Genomic DNA, 20065 nt, shown 5'->3' with positions numbered 1-20065 from the left:
CACCCATTGAATGCGGTGGCTTTGACCACATGTCCTTTTCCCTGCTGTTTTATTTATCTTTGAAGCTGCCAGCACCATTGAATCACGATTCCTTACCCCCTCTCCTCTCTGAGGTTTTCCTTCCTCCCTCAGGAATGCAAACACAGTGTTTCAGAGCAAAATAGCATTTCAGTCCTACCCAGTTAAGCTCTAGATTGCATGCTGTAATAGCAGTGCGGAAATAGGAGGGGTGAATGAAGTTTAAATGATGGCTTAAAAACAGGCTGTTACAAGCAGAGAGTAACACGGAACGTGGAATGACTGCTAAATCGATGTTCTCTCTTCGAGTAACCCAGAACTGTTACCGTGGGACCAATTTTCAGCTTTCCTCCTCAGATTGCCTCTCTTGTATTGTTCAGCAAGTGAAATGGCCTCTGTCCTTTGAGGTCTCAGCCTTGTGCTTCCCACCTCTGGCCATCAGTCTTTGTAGAGTATTTTCTACCGTCACTTCATCAGGGCTATGAGACAGCAGGGAGTGCTCCGGCTGACTGCTTTGCACCACCAACCACTCAGGTTAGTGGTGGCTTGCAAAAAAATGACGCTTGGGCAAGACGGGGTTAGCATAGCATCGAGCTGAGGCACGTCTGGCAACAGAGAAGGGAATTATAGCGGTGGCACATCTGGTCCAGCTGTTCCCACCTGCCAGCAGGGTCCCAGTGGCTGTGGTTACCCAGAGCAAGCTGACGACTTTGCTAAATGGTGCTGGAATCGCACCAAGACACAGCTCCCCTGGGATCGGGGAGCCATGTTAGTGTCTTCTCCCCTCCTTTCTCCCCGTCCCACACATGCGCTTCTGTGCTGACGCGCAGATGTGAACGTGGGCCACAGGCTTCCTAAAATGAGAAAATTGAAACATGATAGCGGCTCTTCTAGATATTGGATTTTCAGAGAGTAATTCACTGCTTCCCTCAGAGGTGGCTGGGGTAGGCAGTCAGATGGTGCTATATATGGACACAGATGGGCACTCTGGGAATATGTGGGATAGATGCTACACAGCCTGCTATCTGTGATCCTCATGATTGAATACTAAACGGCCTCCTGGAAACTGCTGGTGGACAACAGTAAAAGCTTCCTGAGCTTCTTGCCAAGAGTAAAAGCAATCAGATGAGGGCCTTCATTTTCAGCTCCTGCGTGTTTTGGCAGGGAGGTGTAAAGGAAGAACAGGGTGGCGGAGAACCAAACCCCATTCTTTACAAAAACATCGGCATTTCTGCATTTGTTTTCTGCACACTATTGCTTTTGCGAGGCAGATTTGTTTTGCATTTCACACAGAGCAAATACGCTGAAATACACAAACGCACTGGAGGATTCCTCGCATTTAGCCAGCACAGTTTGCTTGGAAATCTCAATCCAGAATATCCAGAAACTACAAACCAAAACAACATGCAAAGCCGTCAGATGCTGCATTCCCAGGCTTTGTGTGAATGTGCAGTGCTAACCTTTGGCAGTCTCGCTGTGCTCAGCCTTAAAAATGAGCAGAAACTTGAGGGTGCTTGTCCCTGGGCCAAGGGCCACCGGGCCAGCGCAGCGTGCCCTGGGGGAAGCTGAAGCGCAGAGAAATCCAGAAGCTGCCGAGGGGACAAGGGAGGATTCGAGGCCCTGCAGCAGCAAAAGGCCAGCTCGGGTTGGCTCCTCAGAAGTTGGTTTTAGCTCATTTTGAGTAATGCCTTGCTGCAGGAGGCTCTGTGAGCATGGGTGTGAGCGGCTAGTGTGCAACACACGGCTGGATGTATAAGGGCAGGAAATCATCTGGGTGTCAGCGCAGACAACACGGCTGGCATTCTCACACGTCCGTTGTCATGAATTCCTGCCCCGCAGTGCCCGTAAACACCATTGTGCTGTTCATCTGCCGCATTTGCAGCAGCAGCAGCAGGGAGATTTCCCCTGAAATGGATTGCTGACCCAGCGGCCGGCCGGACAATGCAGCGAGCGCGGCACAAAGCCCGCCTTCCAGAAAGCCGTCGCACAAAGCCAAAAGCCCCGTCCGAGCCCCAACCTGCTGGGCTCGGCACATCCCTCCCGCCAGTGCGGGGCCGCCGGCGGGGCTGAGCGGGCCGCAGCAGCAGCAGCATGCCCTTGCCGAGGCGCCGGTCATCCTTCTTGGGGCAGCAGCCCCCTGCCTCCACGACGGAGAGCGCGGCAGGGCCCGGGCGCCGCGTGAGCGTGGGGGGCCTGACGAGACCCCCCGGCGTCTACGTGGGCTCCGTGCCCACCGGAGGAGTGAGCAGCTTGGGCACCCGCGTGTCCCGCCGAGCCCTGGGCATCAGCAGCGTCTTCCTCCAGGGCTTGCGCAGCTCCTGCTCCGCCGTGCCCCTGGCCGCGGGGCTGGAGAAGGGCAGGGCGCTCTCCTACGAGAGCCTGAACGGCTGCCTGGTGGAGTACATCGAGAAGGTGCGAGCCCTCGAGCAGGTCAACCAGGAGCTGGAGGAGCACATCCGAGTCTACCTGGACAAGAAATCCTCCAGCGTGGGCAGCTGGGGAGCGCTGCGGGAGAGCTGGGAGGCCATCTACCACCAGGTGAGTGCGGGCGGCGGCGGGGGCACGGGGGGCCCTGAGCGGCGAGGGTGGGTGCTGATGAAAAGCCAGGCTGATCTCGGCACGCGGCGCCCCAGACGGAGGGTTTTAAATCTATCTTCATGATAATTAGTGTTATCATTTCACAGTGTGGCGTGGAAAATGCCTATTAAGTAGGAGAATTGCCTGAGGCATCCTTTGCATGGGGGCGATTGAGATGCACCCCAAGGCGCCGTAGTCTGCTCTGATTAAAATGGGTGATTTTTTAATTTTTTTTTCCTTAGCTGAGGTTATTACGCCGAGCATCAAAATTATTAAAAGAAAACTGCTAGGACTGAATTAGTTTATCCATCAACATGATATCATTACAAGCATGGTGTGTTTTTTTTTTTTAATTAGCAATTCAGATTTTTACATTATTCCCTCGTTTGCTTAATCACATTTTCAAAAGCTCTATTTATTTAAAAATACTAATTACGTGGCTACAAATGAGCGCCTCCTTCCCTTCCAGTTGTGGCCGCCCCACCACCCCTTGCTCCCTGCTCTCCGTGCAGCGCAGGCTGCGCGTTGCTGAGGGGGCTCTAAAGGAAAGCATTTACCGTGGGGGTGCCAAGTGGTGTCTGCATCGCCATCGTGGACGAGCAACAAGCCCAGAAGGACCGCATCCCCCCGGTTCCTTTTGCTGGGAGGATGAAGGAGCTGAAAGCAGCAAGGCTTTGCGTGCTGCTGTCCTGCAAGAAGTGGCATCGGAGTGTCCTCAGGAGGCCTGAAAGTCAGCTTGAAGTTCCCCGAGACAGTTCTGTGTTATGCCATGGGCTGACCACAGCGTTACCTCTGGCTTCAGAAAGAGGGCGCGTTTTTAGGGGGCTGCAAATTTAGGGCAGTGTGCACCTAGAGTGCCACAAATTGTCTGAGCCCCACACACAGTGGGATGAACTGCTGTGCAGAGCTCACGCCAGCAGAAATGCCCAGTTTAGCACCGACTTTTAAAGTTGCTCTCTTATTATGTTGATAAATGACATTGCTGCCTCTAATCCTATAAAGCTTGCTGCAGGGACTGGCTCCTGAAGGCAAAGGGTGCTCTGAATTTGGGGTGCTTGCAAAAAGCAACAGCCTCGAAGCTACCTGGCTGATGCTGGTGGGGGCTTCGGCCTGGGGGGGGGGTTAAAGCTTCCCAGCCAGCAGCCCCCTGCTCCTCAGAGGAGTGTCCCCGTGAAACCTCTCCTGTGAAGCCTCCAGGGGCAATTGGCTAAGAACCTACTTGTTCAATAATTTTTCATTCAAAGTGTTTGAGAGAGCCGGAGCTGCAGCGCATCTCCTGCTGCACGGACCCACGCAGGGAAGCGGGAGCCCTCTGGGGGACAAATCCTGCAGCTGCTGCAGCGACAGCAGAGCCTGGATCTGGCCACAATACTTCAAGTGGCAGCGAGTGGATCCGAGAGCACGAGCGGAGGGTCCCTGGGGGAAAGACCCCTGTCAGAGCTGTTATGGAGAGGGGTTGCTGGCAGAGAGCTGCGAGGGGAAGCCACCATCCAGGCTGCAGCACTGACCGTCAGGCCAGGCAGCTGGCATTCAGCAGAGCAGGTGTATGGACACTTACTGGGACAGGCACGAAGGAGGAGGATTTTTTGCAGGAAGAAGGTGAAATGAGAAATCCTTGCTGAGAGCAATTCATGTGACAGAAATATAAATGAATCTCTTTCTGTCCCGGTCATACTCCTTTCCTCTAGTTTTCACACCAGTCTTCTTATGGGAAACGCAAAAGAGATTTACATGTCTAATCAAACGTGCCTCTTCCACAAAAAAAAGGAGGCTGTTTGCAATGATAATCCTTCCTGGGGAGCAGTGCAGCACCTGGGAAAAGAGGGGAGAGGAGAGCAGAACAAAGCAGAGCAGAGGAGTTAGCTCAGCCTCCATGGCCATTCAGCTATGGATGTATGGGAGACACAGAGACAGAGAGACTTATTACAGACGAAGTAGAAGAAGGAATAAATGTCTGGGGCCAGTTTCATCACCACTGTGACTCCCATGCATAGCTGGGAAAACACGAAAGATCACTAGAGTTTTCCGCAGGGATGCTTTTATTTGCTCCTGGCCCTTCTGTTGGTGTTTACTCGGTGTCAGTACTAGGTGTGGAGAGTACACGGGGCTGACAGCCCGAGCAACCACCGCGTTTGGGCGTGCTCCCAGTAATGCTGTGGGTAATTTGCTGTGGGACCAGCAGAGCCCCCGTGCAGGAGGCTCTCCTGCCCTGACACCGCGCCAGCATCGTGTGCAATGTGCTGCAATGCAACACAGTGCACTTTTATTGTCCGTGATATTTCTTGGAGAGCCAGGCATCTTTCTGATGCAATCCCAACTGCTTATAGAATATTAGACATATAAATGAAATCCCAGTTTCCTGGAGGCAGCAGGAATCAGCAGAGGACACATCAATCTTCCCAGCCTCCACCCAGGTACTACTTCTCCCAAGGTGATGCAACAAATGCGACTCTTTCTATCCTCATGTTTTTGTCCTTTGGGCTCTGAGAATAGATCCAGCAGGGAAAGGATGACCAAAAGCATGATGAGTTTACTGCTTGGCATCCGAGCAGCAGTATGGGGGGAGGGGTCACTTGCCTTTAGCCTGGTTTAGCTGTAAATGAAGATGTGTTGGAGACAATGGTCTGATATAAACCATTTACTCCAGCATATGGAAGGAAAGACTAGACCAGGATCTTCTGTTCTTTTTCCATGAAGGCATCATTTGTGAAATTAAAAGCCCAAATGATTTTCCATTACATGAATAATTAAGCCATGAGACTCATTATCACAGGACACACCTGAGGCCATGAACTGAGAAGCAACCAGAAAGGGATCAGGCATTTGTACAAACAGCAAAACTATACAAAGCTATCAGTAAAGCACAGCTAACAATTTGAAAGGCACAGTAAATCGTGCAATTCCAAATTTGGTCAGATGTCTGCTAAAAATCAAAAGTTTTGATAAACCAGGTCTAAGTACATCCCATAAGTGTCTATATCACATCCCACTTTAGCAAGGATGGCGTCCGCAAACCCTATTGAAGCACCCGGTTTTCCTTGTTGCCAGACCTCACCCAGTAAATGGCCCAGTGCACTGATGCAACCTGAAGTTTCTTTGAAAATAAGATTTTTTTGCTAAAAGTTGTGTTTTCATGTCCATGAAGGTACAATGAAGTCAAAGAAAAGTCCTGAGGCTTTCTAGTTGTTCTGTATTACAAATTTTCAGTGTTAATTTGAGTTGGAAAAAATAAATAAATAAAACACACCATGTTCTGACGGTGTGTGCATCACAGATCTGAGTGTAGAAAGGCAACATGTGGCTTAAAGGAGCTATTATTAGGAATAGGATTAGCGCTTTTGTAATACTTGCCATCTTGGCAGTTCAATACGCCCCGTGAGCATCAGTGCGTGAAGCCTCCCCACAGCACGGCGCTGCTGTCGGCATCGCAGACGGAGCAGGCAATGCCCGGTGAGGCTGCCCGCAGCTCTGCGAGCCCTCGCACATCCCCTGAGCACAAAGAAGGCTGTTCCCTTAACTGCTGTGTTGCGTGTTTTATTACGTGTGTCAGCAAAGTAGCTATGAATCGGCCTCACTAATACTGGTGTCTTTGGATCCAGCTGTTGATTATTAGGAGAATTAAATCAAACAAAAGAGCTGCTAGATGGGAGTCTTACATCTCTTCTTTTTAAGCCTGAAACAGGGCTTTCGCAGCTCATGTAAATTAGACAGAATTTCTCAGGAAACCTGATTTCTAGGTAGCAAGTATGGTGTAATATTCCTCCAGGTTCATTGCTGTATTTAAATTGTACACAGCTCATTTCTGCTAATTTCAACTGTGCCTGCCATCTTCTGAAACCTTCTAGATATTAGTCTTTTTATACCTTTGTTACTTCTGTGGCACAATTCAGGTTTGAGTCTGGTCTTGGAAAGCCCCGGACTTGGCCACGGAACATCTGGCACCGGCTGCAGGTTCATCAGGAGGGCTGCTTGTTGCCTGCTGGAGAGGGTCGGAGGTAACCTGACCAGTTACCCCAAATGTTTCAATAAAACCACAAGCTTACTACTAAAAAGCACTTTTAAGAAACAGTTTGCCTTCACATAAAGGCAGAAACAGTCAGAGGAAAACAACTAGCTCGTCCCTGCTCCCGTTTCCATTGCAGTGCAAAAGCCGTTTTGCACTGAACTCAACTTCTCAACCTAGTGATCAACATCTCTCTGAATTGCACTGTATAGCTTAAAGAATTTAATGCTATTTTTGCTCAGGCGATGTTCCCGGTTTCCTCAAAGGCTTTCATTTTCCTCAGGCGTTTGACCAGGTATTGCAGCCGCTTGGGCTCACTGCTGGAGGCAAATGGACCTGTTTTGGCAGGTCAGGGCAAATTGCGAGGCAGAATTTTCCCTGAGTTGAGCCAGGGAGAAAAATAAAAGCTTTTGTGAAGATCCATACATGCATGAGTGGCCGCAGGGAGACAAAATACAGTAATTTCTGTAGAAACTAAGGAAAAAAAATAAATAAATCCCAGATTAAATTTTCTAAAATTGAAGGAAAAAAAAAATCAGTGTATGGGTCAAAGAACTGCCTCTACCCCCACGCTGCTGCCATGTGATAACTTGAGGTCATTTCTCCATCTTTCAGGAGAAAGTCAGATCCTGCAAGGGGATCCGAGGGGACACGGCAGCCCTGAAATGCCCCAGAAGGGAGCACCTGGGGCCAGGGAGGTGGGTCAGTGCTAGTCAAGGGAGCCTGCAACAAAGCAGGAAGAAGGAGATAAGGTGTTGAGTGCTGCTCTGTGTGCAAGAGGGCACAGAAAGGCCTTGTGTGCCCGTGTATGGGCCTGGCTGGTATGCCGCAAGGCACCAACTCTTTGCCCACACCTGTGGCTTTCGTAACATCTCTGACTCCTGCGTGTGCTCTGCACTCTGAAGGTTTCTCATGCCCAAACTGAGGCCTTTTTTGGCCACTGGTGGCATTCACAGGGTTCGTCTCCTCTGTCTAGATGCTATTTTCATGACACATGTTGGAACTGCCAGTCTTTGAGATGGCCTGACCCTCTGTCGTATCAGTTGGAAGTGGCCAGTAAATCCCAGAGTTATGAAGGAAAAATTGGCAGCCCATGCAATAGGTGAGCTGTTTCCTCTGGAAGCCAGGCTAAGCTGCAGCTGGTAGGAGTGGGCCTCCAACCATGGGCCACCAGCCATGGCCGCCTTTTCCTGCTGTTTCTAACAGTAGGTATAAAATAAGCAAATCATTTCTTTTCCTCTAGTTCCTCCTCAGATTTAAGCAATGTGGAGTGCTATTAAATTCACGATCCTTTATGAACTTCTGGATGCGGGGAATAGGTTTTTCTTCCAGCTCTCTCCTAGTCCATGAGTTTGTAAGACATTTAGGGCAGCGAGCCATTTTTTGTGAGGATCGATGTTAATTTCCACAGACAAACGCTCCAGCCTTGCATTTCCCCCTCCACCCCTGCACCGAGCAGCAGGCCAAAGAGCAGGTAGGCGGCCCACACTCAGGCAACGATCCCCGTTGTGGTACTTGGGATGACTTGTCTGGACGCAGCCTTGATGCCTCCATGCTGCACGGCCTGTTTCACCTCGGGAGAGTGCAGTGCTTCGGGGGATTTGGAATCCCATTTAGTAGCAGACTTAATTATCCAAAGAAAGATTTCTACATCGAGAACCCTCCTGGCCCACGTAGAAAGCTGCTCCTATTCATGTGGTGGTTTGGTTTCCACCACAGACCTCCACAGTTATCTCCTGGAAAAGGCAGACGAGGTGTTTGTTTACACAGCCTGTCGTGGTCCCACAGGCTCCTCTAACACCATGCAGCAGCTCCTGCACGCAGCCCGCCCTTGGTCCTCCCACTACCGCCCTTGTCAGATGGACAGCTCTCTTGTAGGTGAGGACTTGAGGTGCAGACACAGTGTCTGCACATCCTGGTGTGCCGAGCTTGTACGGGGAGCATTTCCAGCTGGGCCCCGGCTCCAGTTTGAAACCCAAGCGTATGCCCAGCCCTGAGAGCTCAGCCCCAGGCACCACCTCGGCACTTCCACCTTCGGGTTGGATTCAGCTCCTCCAGAGCAAAGCAGGGACCTCAGGGTGGCCGGGCCCAGGGAGCCCCCAGCCAGGTATTTGCTCTAACTCCGGTACCAAATTGGGCATTTCTTTGTTCACCTGCACAGCGCAGTGCACATCTGCCTCCAGGGCAGGCCATGGTCTTTTTTTACCTTTTTAATCATTTTATATAATCCCAACAGGCGGCTGTGTCACAAGCCTTTCAGGTTTGATTCCCCCTCAAGTGCCTCCTGGGGATTAAAGATACACCAAAGAATTGTAGCGATAATATCAGTCTTATTTGCACAATCTCTCCAAAGCATTTCCCATTCAGTGTAATAATCTTTGAAGAATGCCTGCTTCCCAGGTCTCATATCTATTGCAAGAGCTCACACGATCCCACCAGAGAACAAAAACAGCGCTCTGGGAGCTGAGGACCGCTCACCCGAGGCACCAAATATCCCTTGGCTCATGGAGGAGGATGACCCTGAGGAGCACTGCTGATATGGGAAGTAGAATAGGAACTGCATAAGTGTTGCTTAAACTGTACCTAGAAACTATAAGTGGGACTTAAATGCTGAACGTACCTTGTGTGCAGTAATGAATTTTACCCCTTGTGACCAGCTGACAGTCGGGATAAATGTGTTTCCACAAGAAGATGAATGCTTAGGAGCAATGAACAGTGTGATGAAAAATTGCAACCTATTTGCAGACAATTTGTGAATTGATATGTACAAAATTCAGTGATTAAATTACCTGGAATGAGTCACGTGAACGGCCTTAGGCTAAAAGATTATTTTCAGAATCAGGGCTATTCATCTGCTGAAGATAGATGGACCGTGCAGGCAGCGCCTGTGCCGAGTCCTAATTGCTTGAGCTCTGTTGTCTCTCCCTTGCAGGTGGGTGAAGCGGTCCTTGAAAATGCCCGTCTCATGCTGCACACCGAGAACATTCAAGCCTGTGCTGAAGACTTTAAAGACAGGTAGTCCTGTGGTGGCACCTGGCTGCCTGATTTCTCTGAAACTGCCTTGGCAACTGCTTACTCGATAGGGGAGTGATGCTTAGTGAACACTGGGTTCATTGGGAATACTGAGTGAGGGTTGCTCTAACATCGCAAAGTAACTGCCATGCTACCATTGCTTTGGAACACATTTTTAAGAGTAATATTTAATAATTTATTAATACGTAATATTAGTCTGATAGATGGACATTGATCTCTTACTGGGAGGTCAGTATTCATTCAAATTTGGGTTGATATTTTATAAAGGCAAACATTCATGTGATTTTTAGTTTCAATTTTCAGTGCTGCAGAAGTGGTTTCAGAAGTGGTAGTCGTTCTGCTGCGGTACCTGACAAGCAGACACTGCACCACTGCAAACCTCACTATGGAAACATCCGATAAGAAAAGAGGAATGGGCTGCACTGATTTTCCTTGTCTTTACTGAGAGAAATGAATAGCGAAAGATCCTAAATTGATAAGCTACTTTTGAAGTCTTTCTGTTTGCAAAGCATAATATTTATGTACATGAGTACATGAAGTTCTTTAAGCTTTATTCGCAAGGTCTGACCCGTATAGCTTGTACTTATAATGGTCTTGATCATTTACCAATAGTTTTATGTAAGATCTGATACAAAAAAAAAAATCAAACAGATTGATTTTTATTTCCTACGATTTTTGTCATCCCTTAAACTTCTGTTCCCCTCTCTGGTATTATTTTACTTAATCACATCAAAACGTGTTAGTCATGTTCTTACGTTTGCCTTTTATTCCAGAAAGGTACAGCTCTGAGCTACTCATTTCAGTGCTTTCCATCCCATAAGCCGCACTCGTATTTTAAGTGGTTCAAAAAAAAAAAAAAAACACTCTAAAAATGTCCACCGACTTGCACAAACAGTTTACACAGCAACATTAAATGAATCCACCACATAGTAAAAGCTCCTGGTGCTCGCTGGGACCAGCTTCCCCTTTCCCTTGCTGCTGAATTCCCAGCAACAAAGGTGGCTATCAAAGGGCAGAGCGCAGGAATTGTTTCACAAAGCTGGCTCCCGTCTAACCCAGAAGCCAGCCACAGATTCAAGGGACAAACCACCTGCTCCCTGAGCAAGGTCTTGGCTCCTCAAGCAGCTGCCACCTGATGCCAGTTTGTGTTTGCACTGTGGAATAGTGATGAAATTAGAAATGTCCATACCATTATTATGCAGTATATCCTGATGGTTTGAAAGCACAGCAGGGAGGGAGCAGGAAGCAGCAGCAGCTGAAGAATTCACACTGAAGTCTAAGGAAGGGAAAAATCCACACATGTTCATCTGGTACATAAATACCAGACCTGGCAGGAGACCACGTGCCTCTCCGTGCTTATTCAGCAGTGCTATCAGTCTGATACTGCCACACCACAGGCTGACAGCCTGGCCAGTTTTATTAGGCTCCGAGTTAATGACAAGGTACTTGAGGCAGTGGAATTGAAGTACATCGAGACAAGGTGAGGGCAGAGTACATCTCATGTGTTTCTGTGCCTCTGTCTGGGACACGAGAGCTAATTAGCAAAATGGTGTCATTTAGAAAAAATGCAAGTTTTTCTTGCTGAGCCATGCTTATCTGCTTTTATCTCTCTGCAGGTATGAAAATGAGCAGCCATTCAGAAAGGCAGTGGAAGATGAAATTAATTCCCTTTATAAAGTGATTGATGATGCTAATTTAACTAAAATGGATCTGGAGAGTCAGATAGAAAGCATGAAAGAAGAGCTGACTTTGCTGTCAAAGAATCATGAAGAAGTAAGTCCAGGCCTGGGACACTGCAGAGCTGATGTGTGCCTGCTTCATGCGGTTGGTGTAGTGCATCTGGCAGAGCAAGCATTGAAAAGCTGCACCTGCCATGTCTGGATAGGAAGAAACTTCTTCTTTCTCTCTTCTCTGTTAATTTAAAGTGCTAACCTTTGAGGCAAATTATGTACATGTAAGTTTTAACTTTTTCTTCTCTGATAAATATGACATGGAAGAGATGTTATCACTTCATATCTTGCTGGACACCACAACTTATTCATGGGGCTGGACTGTCTGTATGTGGAAATCCCAACAGTGAGAGGTCTGATTCTCAGCCACAGAGCTGCAGAGAGAAAATTCCTGTGTGGGGAACCAGCTCTGGCCGCACTGACACTGAGCATTAACTGGGTTCAGCTGACCAAGCTGCTTGGTTCCCAAAACTGAGCCTCCCCTGAGCAATGCATCACTGAAGCAAGCCGCAGGGACAGGCAGCTGGAAGAGGACCACCTCATTAGCCAGTTTTGCAATACATTACTCATTACATTCACCTGCCCTATTTGCATGAAGGTGGTTTATTCCCTTCAGCGAGGGTTTCAGGATCTGACCCAGATCTTCACTGATGGGACCACAGTTACGCAGCTGCTATTTATCTACTGACACCTCTAAAGGAGAGATTGAACTGGGATGTTTCATGGAATTGAGGAGCTCTCTCTTACATTTCTTATAGATGATTTTTCCAAATGCAACATCTGAGCAACATTGGCAGGCATGTAGAGAGAGACTTGGCCTGCTAAGATAAAGCTTCATCTGCTCCCTACTTAGACGTAACTAGTGGCTTCAGGTCCACTGCAAGTCAGGAGGAAGATGGAAGTTGGTTTAGATATGAGGGAAAACATAGAAAATTGAGAGAAACATGCATGGTCCTCTTTAAACCTCCGTGTATGCAATGTTTCCTGTGAAACTGGCAAAGTTGCCATTGATGCTGTCCTCTGCCTGTACATTTGGCATAAACAGAATAACAGCTTCCCCACCACTCCCCTCGTGCCACATTTAGCCAGTGCAGAGCCTGTGCAGGGTGGAAGGATGCTCCCCATCGGGATCATCTGGGTGCTCATGGGGCCAGCCCAGCACAGACCTGCTTTTCCCGTGGCAGTGGCACCAGAAGAGGCTGACCAACAGAAGTACAACAGACTAGAGGCTGGAAGCAGCTATTGCAATTGCTCCATCTGATCTCTGGCGCAATAGAGTCCCAAGGACTTTCCTGAGCTATTTCAAACCTTTCTTGCCTCCAGTGTCCCCACTAGGAAATCCACATCAAGTCCTTCTGAATCTTTTGCATGCTCTGAGTGATGACTTTGAACAGCACATTTTGAGGTTTCCATTCCTCCAGGTTCCTGTTCACATACACTTGCCCAGTAGGTGCATGTCTACATTGCTGCAGCAGACAGGCAGGGACCAGGGTTTGACTTGCTGTGAACTCTTACAGTTCCTTGCCCAGAGGTCCATGCTGCTCCTTTGCTAGCAATACAGCTGTGGCACATTTGGGTCCAGGCGTGCAGTGTGTGTGTGCCAGGCTCTGACTGCTGGAGAAGCTGGCTGCTGTGGAGTAGCTGCCATAGGCAGCGTCCTGCTGCAGGGCTCCAGCCTCCTTCCACCAAGGGGGAAACCATGTCCTGTGCCCAGTGCTACGGCACCCACTGCAAGACTCCCCGTGCACAGGCACAGCAAATCTGTATCCACACAAGAAACTCTCCAGTGCACTAAAAAGTCCCTCTGAAGCTACCATTCAGTTGTCCATTTCACTTTTTCTTAACGCCCGTTATTTTTGTTCAAGGATGTGAAGGTGTTGTACAAACAGCTTGCTGGATCTCAGCTGGAAGAACTCGATGTTCCCCTGGGAAGTGGCCTGGACAACATACTGGAAAAAATCAGAATCCACTGGGAGAGAGACATCGAAAAGCATCGTGCTGAGACGGGTGCCCTGCTCCGTACTAAGGTAAGCGCGGACACCAGCCTCCATAACTCACTCCAGCATTAGGGAATTTGAAGCAAGCACAAAATCTGCCTAATACTCTGTAGTAACTTGGAGGGTTGTATTTTGTTTAACAAAAAATATTGTCAAAATCTAAAGGATTTTGGTCCAAGTCCATTGAAAAATACTCTCACAAATATCGGTGATTTTCTTGGGATGCATAGAGTTAACTATCAGTGGAAATGGCCCCACTGATATCACAGGTATCTGTGGGAGACTTCTAAGGGCTCTGAAATGTTGTCTACAAAAAATGAACTTAATCAGTTGATACCTCCCATGCAGGATGAGCCACAGCTGTTACCCTACTTACCAGGGCCATTCCTCCTCTGGAGAATTTACAGGGGCCCATAAATCAAAAGGGCAAAATACATTGCTCTACACTAATTATATAGCTATGCGTTCCTTGTGGGTTTCTCCTTGAAATTGTTTCTTTTGGCAGCAGTGGGAAAACTGGATATTAATCTGGAAATGAAAAGTGATGATAACAGACGTTCCCTTTGAAAGTTGCCTCCTTTCCTGATGCTGAGTCTAAAACAACCCTTTACTGCAGCTTTTCTTCTGTCATGAAGGATCACTCATTCTCCAGGCTGGTTGAAGTATTTTTGCAGAGCTGAAGCATTAAGTTCACGATCCTGTGTTTTAGTAGCCATCTCTTTCTGAGTTGGCTGTTACGGCAGAGCATGGCACACCAAATCAGCTGTGCTACAGAAATATTTAGCAAAGACACAGCCCCATCTGCCCCGTGGTACACAGTTACTGTGGGAGGGGTAGGGACTAGTAAAGCCAAGCAGCAAGAAGAAAAGCAAAAAATATGTTTGCAAATATATATGCAATCTCTGGGTAGCTGTTTTCTTTCAAAATAACGAAAAATCTCGTGTCAACAGCGATAACAGTCAAAGTGGGGACACTTTACTGTCCTAGTTATTCCTCCTCCTGTGCAAACACTCGCTTCACAACTTTGTTCTTCCTATTTCTTTCATACCTCCAATATCTGCTCTTTCAGCTGCTCACACATATCATGTGAGCAAGGAGAGAAAACTGCCAGCTTATCCTGACCATTTGATCCCACTGTTGTGTTTTCGACTGTGGCCAACACCAGATGTGGCAGAGAAACTCCAGTAGGCAGACATAACCTAGCCAGTCCCTACTTGGCCACCTTGCAGCTCTTATTAGTTAGGGATTAGTTTGAGTTGCACTTGATTTGGTTTCTTTTTTTAATGGGAAGAAGAAAAGAACCAAGATATCACACATTTCTGGGAAGATCAGTTCTGGTTCTGAGCAGGTCCTGGTACAACATCCTAGGGTTGGTTGGTTTTGTTTGTTGTTTGTTTTTTTTTTTTTTGATCCCCAAATGAAACCTAGATGATGCAGTTTTGTACCACTCACAGGTTTGTACCTCATACAGATCTATACAGATTGTTACTGTTTATACAGATCACAAGTGTTATGCTAATTATGTCCAGCCCGTTTTCCACCTAAGCGTGTGGCCTTCTGCCATCCTGTGTTGCTGAGCCGCACCATGTAGGCATCCACATGGTGACAAATTTGTCCTTGCTCCCTCATCACAGGAGGGAGAGCAGTTCTCTCCTCTCCTTTGCTCTTCATTACTACTTTCTTCAGTCTCTCTTTGTGAGTTTTCCGTGGTTCCTAATATTTTAATTTCCTTTCTCTGTACGCAGTCTTTGGCAGTGCTGTGACCAGTTGAGACCAAGGTATTTCAAATGACGTCCTAGCACTGGCTTAGATGTCAGAGCAGAATTTTCATTATTTTCTGACCAATTCCTTGCCTCATTTGCTTTTCCTTCTGACTAGACTTGCAATCGTGGGTAGATTTTTCACGGGCACCAAACACAGCAATTTATATTCATACCTAATGGGGTTTTACATGCGATTTCTTAGGTGAATAAGTAACCTTAAAACTCCAGTCCACTGTTTTCAGATCTGCAAGTATTTGTCTATAATGCACATTTTTTTTCCTTGAATCGATGCAGTGATTTAAACCCTTGTAAGGCATGCAAGCTATTTTTTTTCCTGAAACAGGCTTTACTTTGCATTAAACTACATAGATGTCCACTTAGTGGCATGGAGCTCTTCATTCATGTTGTTTGATTCCACACATCCACCTCTGCTCATTACTAATCTGTACTGTTTTCTGTCACCCTTAAATCTTTCTAGTCCATGATTCATCCACAGGGCAGTAAACCTTAAGGCACCACGCTGTTAAACTTCTGTCATAATGAAGCTAGACCTTAACCCTCTTCTTCATGTCCAGTCTCTTGACCAGCTGTTGATCCACGGAAATGCTCTGCCCTGAGCACACAATTACACAGCTTCTTTTCTCACTCCTTACGTCAGATCTCATAAAAGGTTTTGAAAATCTTGTGGATTATGTCAATTGTTTCTCCCTCCTCCACCGCTTTGCTAACACATTCCCAGAGCAGTTAAGAGATTAACAAAGCCCATTCCCCTATGCAGATATCAAGCTGATCAGATGTTGGCGTTCTATCCCTAATCATCCTTTAATTGTCTTGATTTCATTAAAGAGAGATTAACAAGAGATTCTGCGCTCCTGTACAATGCCTGGCTCAGAACTGCACAGATATGCTTGAAATCCACATATTCCTAAGAAATTCAGGCACTAAAAAGCTAAAGATTTTGGGTGATTTCATCCTCTGCCTCTGTTAATCCAGCTGTTTGTGTGTACCACGATTCGGTAAAGCCTTTCCTCGTGGAGTGTCTCAGGAAGAGGAAGAGCAGGGCCCCCAGAGAGCACCAGCTGCCCCGTGAAGAGGGCACAAACATTATGTCTGCACTTCTCTGCAGAAGGAACCCCAAATCTGAGGCCAAACTTCATGCCCAGCAGCACCCTCCTCATGGACTCTTTGAGGTGACGCAATTGGTAGTCCTGGAAGGAGGACGGGGAAACCTTGTGTGCACCAAAATCTTTACAGCTCATCCAGTGCACACTCACTTGCTGTGCCATCCTCGGTATTTAGGGTCTGATGGGCTACTTCCATCTACTCCGTCTGCCTGTTGTGCCATTGACATCACCAGCATTAGGAAGCTGTAAGAGCTTAGGGCACCTCCTGAAGGAGCCCCAGCATCATGCGCGGTGAGGGGAAGGGGGATTGATAGATAGCGTTTGGGTCACTATAAGCTAAATGTGAACAAGCAATGCAAGGCTTCATGTAACGTGTGTAGGCTGTAAATTTAGATGAAAAGTCATCCTTCCTGCCCTAAGTATTTACAGCCCTAGTACCATCATAATGTGCAGACTACAATCTCAACACAATTATTTGATCTTACCTTTAAAATAAAAGAATGCATGATCAGAAAAGCAGGACAGGACCAAGATGAATGTTCAGGGTGGAATGGAAGTATTTTACATAGTCTAACTTCAGGGTCAACCAGGAGAAGAAATACAGGATTTGACTGAACAATCATATTAGCTAGAGAGCCCAGAGCTCTGGCCTGAAAACGTTGATCTCAGCCCTCATTAAAAGTATAGAAATTTTATTTTTACTAAAGTATATTTTCCTTTGGCTATTTTCAAGGAGCCTGAACTGAACATATATAAAAAATGATAAGCAACAAGAGCATGAAGTTGCATAGGATTCTTAATTCAATTAACAGAAATCATTTTTTCTGCCCTATGTGATACAACTTCTCTCATTCATAGAACCCCATGTGAAAAAGCATGGTATGAATACTTGAAATCAAATGGGCTAAATGAAAACACTTAACTTTTAAAATATGTTATAGTATAGCTACAAAGAAAAGCAAAATTACAGCAATGTTTTCTTTTTGTAGGTCATTTTAAACATACTAGTAGAAATGCTGAATAGCTTTTGTCGACATAGATAAAATATGTGCATTTACATGTGTAAGCCATTTTACAGTAGGTGCATAGAAGAGCAGATAACTTTGACGCTAGTAAGTATCCAAACCATTCAACCAAAGAATTTAATATATAGCAATCAAACTCAAAATCAGAATTGCCACAAACTGTGAAAATATTAACCGTCATTTTGGTGTGTAAGGAAACTAAGGCATAATTTGAGTGCGCTGTGATGACAGCCATAACCTTGTACCAGCAACAGGCTGAAGCGACAGCTGCAGTGCGAAGCCAGGAGGAAGAACTGGTGGAGGGCCTCAGAACCGAGTTCCATGAAACTGCCTGCAAAATACAGAGCTTGCAGGCCGAAACTGAATCCTTGAGAACCTTGGTAAGTAACATCGGTTTTGAATGGGTATCTTCTGTGTGAATTCATCGTGCCTTCTGAAGAGAGTATGCCCATCTTGGGGTGCAGAGTTGAGGAAAAATTGTTTTTTTCCAGTGCATATTGTTCCCAGAGATGCCAGACATTTCTGAGCTCTCCTTGATCAACGTGGTAGACTAAATGTACCTCATTTGAAAACTGAGCCCCAAATTTCAATTATCTTCAATATCTTCATACTCACTTGATTAATAAATTTCACTGAGATTGTTGTGTGGGTTGTATTCTACAGCATAGAATAGAGTAGCTGAGTTGGAAGGGACTTTCAAAGATCAAGTCCAACTGCCTGGCTTCTTCAGGGCTAACCAGAAGTTAAAGCATGTCACTGGGGGCATTGTCCAAATGCCTCTTGGACACTGATAGGCGCAGGGCATCAGCCACCCTGCTAGGAGCCTGGAACCAAACTGGTTCAACCTTTGTAATGATAATACACATTTTTCAAAGTGTCTAGAGAAAGGAGTTCTCATATTAAATCGCAGTCAATGAAGATATTGGCCAAACCTGGATAAATATTACTCTGAAGCATATGAAAACAATGTTTTAATGTCTACTGTCCTGGCCTTACAGAAGAGGGGTCTGGAGAACTCCTTATACGATGCCAAGCACTGGCATGACATCGAACTGCAGAACCTAGGCTCTGTCATTTCCAAGCTGGAGGCAGAGATGGCAGAAATCAAAGCAGAAACTGAGCAGCAGCAGCGGGATCGTGAAAATCTGCTGACCAACAAGCAACAGCTGGAGAAAGACATTGCTGCATATCACTGCCTTCTGGATGGAGAGCAAAGCAGGTACCCGTTATCGAAAACAAATGTGCCTTGAGAAGGGAGAAGTCGTGCTCTCTGGGAATGAGTTGTGGCCAGGGTGGTTCTCGTGTTTCTTAAGGCTGGGTGCTAGCTGCTTAGGTTTGGAGAAGGTGCCAAGGGGGAAGAACACCCCAAATCTGTGCTGAGATTCCTGATGTATTGGAGAGGGCTGCTTTCCTGCACTGCCCCAAATGGACAAGGTTTGGGAGTATGGCAGTGGGTCTATCTGCCTCACTTCCCTGAAGACTTGGGATCTGAGATTAAAAAACTACTGCAGCATCTGGGGGCTACACCAGGGGCTGCAAAGCACCCATGCCCTTGTTTCTTACCTTGGCTGTGTTATGCCTTCCCTCCTCCTCCCGCTGTCCAGTCAAAATATTACAGCTGTCATCCTGGGGAAGCTCCCTTTCTCAGCACACAAGTTGCTCATGAAGCCTGAGAACAGAACTTGGTGCACTGACTGTGCCTTTTGTGAAGAAACATAACTCAGACTCAGTGTTTGTCCTCTGGGAATAACCTCTAAACTCAGTTGACGTGGTCGGGTTGCTTGGTTGTTGTTTTTTTAAGATCCTCAATCACTGTTAGTTATGGAACTTTTGGAAATCTGATCCACAGATCTTGACTTGTTCTCTGCTTCCTTAGGTCAGGGTGAAAGTTTGTACTCACATAGAAATTTTAAAAAACAAAAAGACCAAGTATACCAGCTTTGCTTTCTGCTGCACAGTCAGGTCCTGCTGAAGTTGATGAGGTCTCACCAGCAGAACTGAAGATAGTACTTGGTTCAGCACTTTTCCTATTTGTAGTAGTGATCAATTTTATTTTTAACTTTCAGCTGATTATGAAATTCCCAGCCCACAGAAGACCATTGCCATTCAAAGCAAAAGAAGATGTCACTGCTAAGTATGTTCGTGGAAGCTAAAAACCCATCAAAGCAGCCTGCTTTACTCAGTTTGATTCAACAGTCGAAGTAGGTTGTAGCTTGAACAACTTTATTAGACCCTCTTCATGTAATTGCTTTGCTTAAAGATTTCAATTTACTCATGTTGTTAAAATTGTAATAAAAATAAAGAATATCAGCTTTTTTGTTTGTCTTTTTTTTTTCTTTCAGTATTTTTCATGATAGCTGAGGGGAGCTACAGTAATAGCATAAGACCTTCACTTTCCAGCAAGTAAACTTATTTTTTTTGTTACAAATACATTAAGACTGAACTACTCCTCCACCGTGCAAACAGCACAAATGGCAAGTGCTCTGCTGTGTCACAAGACCAGCAGCTCATTAGTGCGAAACGTAATTCAAATAAGGCTAAAGCAGTTAAACTTAAATGACATCAACTTGATGCAATTAATTTTGCAATAAGTAAGTCAGCAAAAGCAGTAATGCAAGCACCCCAGCAGCACTCAGCAAACATATTTTAACTCTAGACTAAACTTTTGGAAAAGCTGAAGGTGAAGGAGAGCGACAGCAGTCCTGTCTGCTGCCTAGGTCACATCCTTTTAACACCCACTGTGTTTGTTGGGTCAGGATTTGACAATAGGGACGGTTACAAAGGGGGATAAGATG

General features: G+C 46.5%; 1 protein-coding gene across 2 annotated transcripts; it reads left to right on the top strand.

The window, feature by feature from the left end:
* The first annotated feature begins 1170 nt into the window (after positions 1-1170).
* On the top strand, positions 1171-19992 carry BFSP2 (beaded filament structural protein 2). Of its 2 annotated transcripts, XM_083825048.1 has the most exons (7): positions 1171-2556; positions 9531-9613; positions 11248-11404; positions 13227-13388; positions 17519-17650; positions 18269-18489; positions 19337-19992. In XM_083825048.1, exons 1-7 carry the CDS (start codon positions 2110-2112, stop codon positions 19338-19340), a joined length of 1206 nt encoding a protein of 401 aa, XP_083681174.1. In that variant the 5' UTR covers positions 1171-2109; the 3' UTR covers positions 19341-19992. The 2 variants fall into 2 exon arrangements, with proteins under 2 accessions (XP_083681174.1, XP_083681173.1); XM_083825047.1 differs by lacking the exon at positions 19337-19992 and having other exon boundaries at positions 18269-19296.
* Positions 19993-20065: the final 73 nt, after the last annotated feature.

Source organism: Anser anser (assembly GCF_964211835.1).
Source record: "Anser anser genome assembly, chromosome: 2".
Classification (NCBI taxonomy): Eukaryota; Metazoa; Chordata; class Aves; order Anseriformes; family Anatidae; genus Anser; species Anser anser.
This window is presented reverse-complemented; position numbering and strand designations above follow the sequence as displayed.